Source organism: Thermobia domestica, chromosome 1 (genome assembly GCF_964235325.1).
Source record: "Thermobia domestica chromosome 1, izTheDome1.hap1.1, whole genome shotgun sequence".
Taxonomy (NCBI): Eukaryota; Metazoa; Arthropoda; class Insecta; order Zygentoma; family Lepismatidae; genus Thermobia; species Thermobia domestica.
Genome location: NC_137454.1, coordinates 98398083 through 98407936, shown reverse-complemented (window position 1 = coordinate 98407936; position 9854 = coordinate 98398083). Strand labels below are relative to the sequence as shown.

The following is a 9854-nucleotide window of genomic DNA, read 5'->3' as shown; positions in this document are numbered from 1 at the left end:
GACAATCTAGGGAACAGCTTCCATTTCATATTTCCCTATTTATTTTACAAATGCTCTTAACTGACTATTTCTTAACGTGAATACCTTTTCAACTGTTTCGTAAAATTTGAGATATAAGATTACAAACCAATGTCACTTATGTCCAAAATCAATATGATAATAATTTATTTAGATGTCAATAATTAGTTAAATTTCTATGAAACAATGAAATTTGACACGGGAGGAGTTAAGTAATAGCACTGATTTAACTCCATTTTTTTAAAAAAAATATTAAATTTGGTAGTGATGCAAATGACCGTAAAAGTGGGTCAGATTACTGCGTAACGAGAATCATACTAAGTTGTTGGATAAGGTTTGTACTTTACCATGCACTTTTAAGAAATATCACAAGGATATATAAATTTAAACTTTATTTTTCATGTGTAGTAATAAATAACAACCAAGCATTTTTCTTTAACGAACGTTTATTTGTTATCAATATTATTATCATTTTGTGTACCACTAACATTCATATATATATATTTATATAAATAAAGATTTACAACATATTTTACACATATAAACATTAAGTACTTGCATGTAGGAAAGAGAAAAGTATATTATATCCACATTAGTTTAGCATTTGAATATGATCTGTTCATTGGTTCCGTAAATTCTGTTCAAGTTGCGAATATTTTTGTTTTATCAAGCAATGTTAAATTCAGGTTCTTAAAATCTATCAAATTATCTTCAGACAATTTGACTCATCGAAATAGTCTTGTATTTTTTTGTTTTGTATTATCACAACATATAAGGTACAACAGAGCAGAAAAAGTTCATTATGTATATATATATATTAATATTAATAATAATTATTACTATATTTATTTATTTACAGCAACACATATAGGAGTAATATCGTTATTGATAATAAATACAATATATATTTGCTTTAAATTGAAATTCGCCTTCCACGAATAGATTATTTCAATATTGTCAGTAGTTCTTTTTGTACAAATGAGTTTCATTATGGTCTGATATACAAAGCCTTACATATCACTGAAAACTTCATTTCCCTTGTAACTATATATGTATATTCAATACCAATACGTTATGTTCTGTATTTGACAGTATAAGCAGAAAACATTTTTACAATATGTGTTCCTGGTTATTTGGTGTGATTATAAGATCAATGTTTGTTTTCAATTTTTTCGTTTCTCCAGTTTTTCTCTAAGAATGTAACCAAAATACTGATTTATATTTATAATATAGAGTTGATATTATGTATCATGTACCACCTACATGAAAATGTGTATTATGCAAAACAATAGCTTTGGTTTCTTTATGGAGAAAGGAGGACAGACCAATACAATAATTTATTCGTGATCAATAATAACACACACGTAATAAAATTTATATAATTCTTAATTTATTTATTTGGTATATCATCAAGATGTAAAAAAAAAACGTTCAATTGTTGTGACAATCATCTTGCAGCAGATTTTTCTCTTTGCCACATTACGAACATTTCACAATAATACGATAACTTAGATTCACGGAATTCACCTGCTGTCGAAATCTCTTCCGCAAATTGGAACTCAAAATGAAGAGAGAAAAAGAAGGTACAATTGTGCATGAAACTGATCCATTATAAAGCAATTTGTATTTCTTTTTTGAATAAAAAAAAAAGCACAAACACAAACACAAACACAGGTCTAATCACTGCGAAATTAAAATACAGCTAATTTTACAGTAATTATGCGATATCTTCAAATAGAAAGAATATAATCGAAATGTAGAACAAGAGCGCCCTAAACAGTATTATTTTGTATGAGGCACTGCTATCACGAGTCAACTAGTAACCTTCCGCTTGCAGCCATTTAGAAACGCGAAAATAAATGCCGGTTTTCTAAATGGCTGTAAATCGAAAGCAGATAAGTGAGTCGTGATAACGGTATCTCATGTAAAATAATATTGTCTAGCGAACTTTTGTTCCACTTTTTGATTAACTTTTATCTATTTGAAGATATCACACAATTACCGTAAAATTAGCGGTATTTTAATTTCACCGTGATGGGGACTCTTAAATGCTATTTTACATCAATAAACAGAAACAATATTATTTTAAAAATCCTTATTTAAGTAATGCACAATATATTGTACCGTAATTACATATGCCATGGAGTTTTCTGTATACCTAATGCATATTTACCATTATGATATTAAAATAAACTTGTTACAATATGATGTGATATTTGACATATTATTATTAAGACTCAGTAGTCCGTATTTTTACATGAAGTATTTTATTAACTTATCCATGAATAGTCTTATTTCATTGTTTTACATCATAAATTGTTTCTACAAATAAATCATTTCCATAGCTAAAATAAACGAATGTTCGTTTTCAAGCGAATCCAACATACAATAAAATTGGAAGTTGTCAGTGATATGTTGTCCTGTTAATTAGATCACAATGAACTTCAAAGTGTATATATTTTAATTGTGTTCACCAAATGCTGCTTATAAGCAATCATGTTCATTCATGTATATATTTATTACATTATGTATATAATTGTATATAATATTAATAATAAATATCACTGGTATCATATTCATGCATTAATCATTTATCTCGTTTTCGTTTCTCTTTGTCGTTCTCAAAAATTACAAACAGTTAAGTACTTTCTCAATTGGTAGTGTAAATTTTTTGGATGGTAAGATAAAAGTAATACTTTGAAAATTCAAAAAATAAAGTACTCCAAACTTGCTAAATTTGTTTGTAAAATCCATTAAACTTAGTACGGTTGGGAACTCTTTGAGTTCTCTATTCTAATGGTAAAACTATTAAAATTAATGTAACATTTTTTTGTGATGCACAACCAAATTAAGGGGGTCTTATAGATGGTGTTTCAGAAAAGGCTTTGACCTCAAATAGAACTATAAAAAGACTTTTCTAAAAAAAAAAAAAAAAGTATTTTCTGATTATTTTCTTTCCAAATGCAGTTTTATTTTTCGTAAACTACTCTTTTCCTCTAAGTACTGTATTCAACAAACAAAGCGACTTGACTTGTGATTAACCAGACCAATAGTAACTGAGAAGCATGATTGATTTTGTTTTAGCGATTAGCAAATTATATACAGTATATATAAGTAAGTTATCTCAACATTCTGTTGCGAGAACACAAATGTGTACTCGGAAGCATAGGAAAATTTAAAGAAAACAAAAATTTCATAAAAGCAATTCTGTCCACGTTAGGCAAATACATCCACAATCATTTCGAAATTGACATAATTTACTACGTTGTTGTGGTCTGGCAAGGGCACAATTCTCAATCATTCCGGCACTGATGTTTTTTAAAAGCCTCCACAATTTCTTATACCGAAGCAATTTTACATTCGTGAAATCATAATCATTATACTATCAGTATGTTTTAAAGATTATGTATATCACATGATAAGTAAGACAGTATCAATAATGCTTATGGCTTTTCACTCAAGAATTATTAATATTCATATTTCGAAAACATCTACTTGTTTTATCCACGTAATTTAAGTAATTATTAAATTAAATAAAAGTTGTTACATAAATATATGTATATTAACATGCACTAACTGTACTAGGGAAAAAAAAAACAAGTACTCCTATCATTTCACACTTACAAATCCAATCGTTGTAATTTAAGAAATATTGAAATGAATCATTTGTTGTGCAAGTAGGTCTAAATTACACTCATCCCTTGTTTTAACGGACTAAAAAAGGGAAGTAGTGGTTCGTTGTTGCCAATGGTCGGTAAATTTCGACACTAAGTCTGGAATGACTGATATACACAATTACATTACGAAAGAAAGAAGTAAAAATACGGTACTATACTAAGTACAATATCCAATTGACAGTGAAAAATACTTGGTACACTGTAGATTTACACTATAGTACAGTAAATTTAACATTTTTAGTTTAAAATAAGAACTTTTAAACTGAATCAACTGCTCCGGGTTTTTGTCCATTGCTTCCAATATTCGTTAAATGGGAGGCCCGTACATCCGAGGGATGAGTATATTTGTTGTACGAGGATGATTTGAAAAAAAGTGTTATAGCTTCACGTATAGTGCTGCCAAAATGTCTTGATCCGTGGCAAAAATGCGAAGTAAAGCTCAAACCCACACGTTGAGCCAATAAGCTGTTGCTAAGGAAAGAGCCTTGCTCTACGGATAACGAAAGGGAGTGGAATTTCTTCAGTCAATAGTAGGGCTTGGAAAGGTAGACTAGGTGTCAAGTCAATGTGGTATATCTATAGCACCTGCATACTTGGCGAGGAGTGAAGCTTATGTCTGTATTTCCGCTAATAAATTTGCTGTGAAACCACTCAATTGTTTCTACGTTCATCACTAAAATAGCAGAATCAAATGTGCAACATCAACTATATTGCATTGAATCGTGTCAGCAATTAGAATGTAGTCGTAAAAACGTGCTTGTCAAGCAAGATCATAATCAGTTTCAATCATGAGAGTTACCGTGATGTGATTAATGAAGAAAATACCCCCTCACCCTCCCCAAATGATTGTTTCAGAAATCATTTAAATGTTAAGCATTTCAGTAAGCAGTTATAACTTACTTTCCGTTCCATTTCCAGACCAGAGAACTGTCAGCAGAGAATTGAACATTGATGAGGTCAGCCAAAAGTTTACATAAAGTAGATAAATAAGTTTTCTACATTTTTTTCTTAATTGCATTGCAATAAACTGTATTGCATAGCAAATCTCAAGAAATTTATTGCTGTTGGTGCTGCATGATGCATCAATTTTCGAATCATCCTCGTATAAATTTGTATTTAATTGCTTTTGCATACCATATTTCAATTAAGTATACTTTCCATAGTTTATCACGTAAATTGCTCTCGAAACAACAAAAATGTTACATTATTCATGTTTTTCTTGTTTTTCATATACGAAAATGCAATTATTTAGATTATATTATTGAACTTTTTTTCTACATTGAAAATAATTCTTTGGGACACATTTGTATCAGCATGTGATTCTAGTTTAAAGTACATGTTGTACCCTGCAAGAATAATTACAGTTTCGTACAGGTAGGCCCAGCAGAAATAAAATCAATGTACAATATTTTCAGACAAACATTATATTCCTTAAGCCAAAACAGCGTACACGAAAACACATACTTGAATTTGACCAACACTGCCATCTTGGAGATACTTTCTTCATTTCAACATGTAAGATTACTATATTTCATATATTAGAAAATTCGAAATTGAAAGCATTATTTTGAAAAACTTTATGGGTTTCGTCTTTGTATAACACTGCTTTGTAGTATTTAAGCATGAAGTTATTCAGGATTTCAGATGCTTCTTGCAACTATTAAGAAAAGAAAAATCTGCCACATGTTAAAATCCGATTGATATATTTGTTCTTCTCACTGGAGTGTCCTAATTCAATATAGGCTCTAACTCACTTTCTTTTTCAACATTTTCTGCTGATAAACGACAAGAAATTTAAATTTTAACACGATTCTTTCACTTTCAATTAAGTCACTATTTCTTTATTATTAATTCATTATTATAGTCACTAAAATCGAGATCCTTTATTAGTCGTAATGTAAGTAGTGTCTACACACATTGAAGTGAGTCGTTTAAATAGTACTGATAAACGCTTTCATTTTTTGAAAAAAAAAGAAAATAATACACTTAATTACATTGTCTAATTTTATGTCGAACTATGAGATGATATCTCTGAATTAAGTCCATCACGAAGACTGTCAGGTGACGAAACTGGTGACGTAGATCGCTTCCCTGACGAAGGGCAATACGGCGAAAAACGATGTTGCGACAAGCTAAGCGCGGGATATACAGGTCGGGGCAGTCGAAGTCCTTCCGCTTGAGGGCTGGAACCTGCCGATGCTGCAGCTGCAGCAGCAGCAACTGCGAGATGGGCATGAGACTGGGCTAATAACGATGGGCTAAGACAAGCCCATTGACTCCATAATTGTAAAGGAATATGTAAAGGCGCTGCTGCCGCGGGGCCAGCTCGATTGTACAGTTGTGGTAAAGCACACATAGGTCCTAGAGAACCACATGCCGCTGGTCCTGCGAGTCCTGCCCCAGCACCAAATGGTCCAGCGGCTCTGAGGAAAAGTTGAGATCTGGCAGCTAATAACGCTTTCTCCTCCAGAGATAGGTTATTGTTCTGAGAATCTAGCTCCGAAAATGGTCGAATTGGAGAACGTAGATACTGTTGCTCAGCTAGCATGGACTCCATAGTTTCTCTGGAAAAAGAAAAATATGGAATAAAAATTAGAAAATTTACCAATTTAAACTCATATAGAAAATATTCATATGATTAATTTGTAATTGTTTGTTAGAGAAAATTGTAAATGAAATATTATGATAATATAAGGTATTAATGTAGCCTAATTATTCTAATATAAGACGGTGATACATAGGTATACATAACTCTCATAAAGGACAGTATCAGAAATCGAACTTCATAGCGATCTTGTACTTGGATAGTAGACCTTATTGTGAAAGCAGTACCTTTATTTATTTATTTATTTATTTATTTATTATAGCACAACATTAAAAAAAAAACTTGCTCAACAGCACTTTGGACATACTTATGCTCTTGATTTGAGCGTGATCAGTACATCGTTCCCCCCCCCCCCCCCCCCCGTCATTAATACTGGCTTTTTTAGTTCAGAGTTCACTTCTTTCAGGCACCTCCCCGATTGGCTTTCCGATACTGGGTTAAACGCAGCAATGCCAACACCATCTGGTCAGTTTTAATAGTTAACTATTTTCCCTCTGCCTAGATCCGGCAATTCTTAATTTTTCACTGATATTATGAGCAGCTAGGACATTTGCATCATAGTAAAAGTTACAAATATGAAATCACTTTATAATAGAAACATTTAATAATGGGAGATAGGATGTAAATTGTGGAAGGCATATTTCTTAAGGTACAGTCGTAGAATTTGCTGTTGGTACTAAGAAAAAAAAAAAAAAAAAAAACCATGAAACAAACCTTAGTCAAGATATTCTTGCGAGGAAATCAAATCCGATACATTCAGATTGCCAAACAGTAAAATTATTTGATTGCAGTATTGTGAAATGTACTGTGTATTGTATCTGTTTTGCTTGAAAATAGGAAATAGATAATATTATCCTCGATTTTTTTTTTAAAAAAAAAAGCGTTTCAATGTAGCCAACCAAGACCGAGTCTCAAAAGAGATGATATGGGTAGCCAATAAAAGATTTGGAGGATTTATGAAAATATTAGATGATTGAGGGAACTAAAATCTTTGTTAGAACTAGAACTTTTTTCCTATAAAATGTTAGCCGAGACTATCTCTGAATGAGAGGGATACACAATTTCATTGGATAAGTGTTTATTTTATTTTATTTTATGTAAAACCAGAACCCTAGATGTCTTAAAACGTATGTAAATATTGTTTTGCTCCTGGATTATGACGAAGGCCGAGAAAACTATTGGGTTGATGACCATGTGAATTACTTTAAAATATGGATAAATAATTACTGTCTGAAAAAACCAAAGATGTGACCATTTTTATTTTTATATTTTTAAAATGCAATTTCATTCCCACCTGGAGATGGACGGGCCACAGAAGTTAACACCTTTACTTCGGCCATGAGTATTTATTTATTTGTAGTTTGCATTGATGGAGATGGATAACAGAGTTCATTCATTGTGCGATTTTGGCTGGTTGTTGCAAACATAGAAAACAATCCTTTTAAGACAAAACAAGCACTAACTATTACTGTTCACCTTAACAAAACATTTTTACTGTTTTATATTTAATGTTTCAATATTAAAAGCATTTCAAAGAGTAGTAACTTAAATCCGTCAGCTACCAGGAAATATTGCCATAACATAAAGATCTAAGTTTATCTGTATGCTACCAGAACAGGACGCATAATTATGAAAGGTTTGCATTAGTAAAATAACAAAACACAGGAATCGACAAATATATCAATACAAAAGCTAATAGACTGCCATCTAGAGTTAATAAAGATAATCAATGAGGTAATAAATATAACACTAAATCTCTTCATGTTTTATAATTAGAATTTTTATGTAAATTAGTTTCCCCTATTGAGATAGCATTTTTCATTTATATATACACTCTCTTGTCCTGTACTTTTTAAAAATAAAGCATTTTTGTTTTAACGCAATGTAAAAATGAACTTCCCTTTGCGAATATGTAACCGGTCGCTTGGTACGGTTGGTTGGAAGGGAAAAACCTCTTGCGTCTATTGTTTCTAGTTTTATCGTGAAACGAAGTGCTTTGATGATAATAATTATGAATGTAAGCTTTAAATTATGCCTTTCCTCGTTTATCATCAATGCCATTATCGTTACAGAGCCTGCAACCAAGAGATTTAAATAGCATTAATGCGGGCGCGGGAACCAGAACTCCCAAATACTGCGGGTTTTCTCTGTTGAACACTAGAGGGACTGAAAATCCTTCTCAAATTATGGGGTTAATTTGTTGCCAGACCCAGCTCTCTGCTAGCGCTAGTATCATTCATACAGGCTTAAAACGTTTATTCCTCTTTTTTTATTTATTTATTTATTTTTTTAATAATCTCTTCCCGACGACCCTCTCCTGTTCTCCCTCAGCAAAAAGGTCCAAAATGGGGAAATATTGTTTCAAAACAAAACGATATTTGTTAAATGTATTTCTCGTTTATAATACAATTACATACGCAAGTTCTCTCTCTCTCTCTCTCTCTCTATATATATATATATATATATATAGTTATACGATAGATTGTAACACTGGAATTTATTAACATCAGCAGCAGTGGCGTAGCACACTTTTGCGGGCCCCCCCGCAAAGTATAGAGAAGGGGCCCCACTTGTAAAGCCGACACAAGTAAGGTGGAAGTTCTACTTCTTTAAAACTTTATTCATCGCAAGACTTCGGGGCCCCTATACATCGGGGCCCCCCCGCACTGCGGGGGTTGCGGGGGCAGCTGCTACGCCACTGATCAGCAGGTTATGGTGCAAAGGAAAGTTCAAGAGGTTCCCTGTTCCATTTATATGTGCCTATTAGAGTAAGAGGAGAATTAATGAAAGTGAATGATCTTAAAGGGTACTGATGGACAGTGGCGGATCTAGAAAGTAAAAACTGGGGAGACAGCCAGAACCGAGATTATGATAAGTACGTATATAATAAGTTTACTATAAACTTTCAAAAATATATAAATAATACCTTAAATTATTTTTGTCCCTCAAAAAACTGAGTGGCCTATGCCCCCCGATCCCAGGCTAGGTACACCACTCCTGATGGAATAAGAGTGTGGGAGAATTTTAGGAAATTCTGCAAACATGGGTTGTCCACCACAAACTCCTTTAGCAAGGGTTCGAACCAGGGAGCCCTCGCACCAAAGGTGAATGGCAGTAGATACCATTTACTTTTCGTAAGAGTTACGTTGGCAGTTCACTTGTTAGTAACAAATACTCGGCAAAGTAGCCCATTACAACCAGTGTTTCTTCCAGACATGTTTTTTGGAGGGCACTACCTCCCCGGAGCTCTGAGAGTGTCTTCCTCTCCGGAGGACACCAAAATGATACGTCTATAATATAATAATAAATAGAATAGTACCAGCAGTGTCCCCAAAATATTAAGAATGCCCCCCCCCCCCGGAACATTTTTTTTTTCTTAAAGAACAACTGATTACAACATAGACGCAATGTTGGTAGCTTATAGTTTTCTATTGTGGGACTTACACTGTATGTGCTGCTAGGGATTGGATTGGATTGGATTGGTATAGTACGCATAAAATCCATTGGCGGGACTATTTGCTTCTGCGGTGATGAACGTGAGATTGTCACTAAGA

General features: G+C 32.8%; 1 protein-coding gene across 1 annotated transcript in view; it reads right to left on the bottom strand.

The window, feature by feature from the left end:
* Positions 1–423: 423 nt before the first annotated feature.
* The window catches only part of LOC145687615 (T-box transcription factor TBX20-like), a 209383-nt gene continuing 199952 nt past the window's right edge, over positions 424–9854 (bottom strand). The window contains exon 6 of the mRNA XM_081761084.1: positions 424–6259. Within this exon, the coding sequence (XP_081617210.1) occupies positions 5701–6259 (559 nt within the window). The 3' untranslated portion in view covers positions 424–5700. The remainder of the gene's footprint in view (positions 6260–9854) is intronic.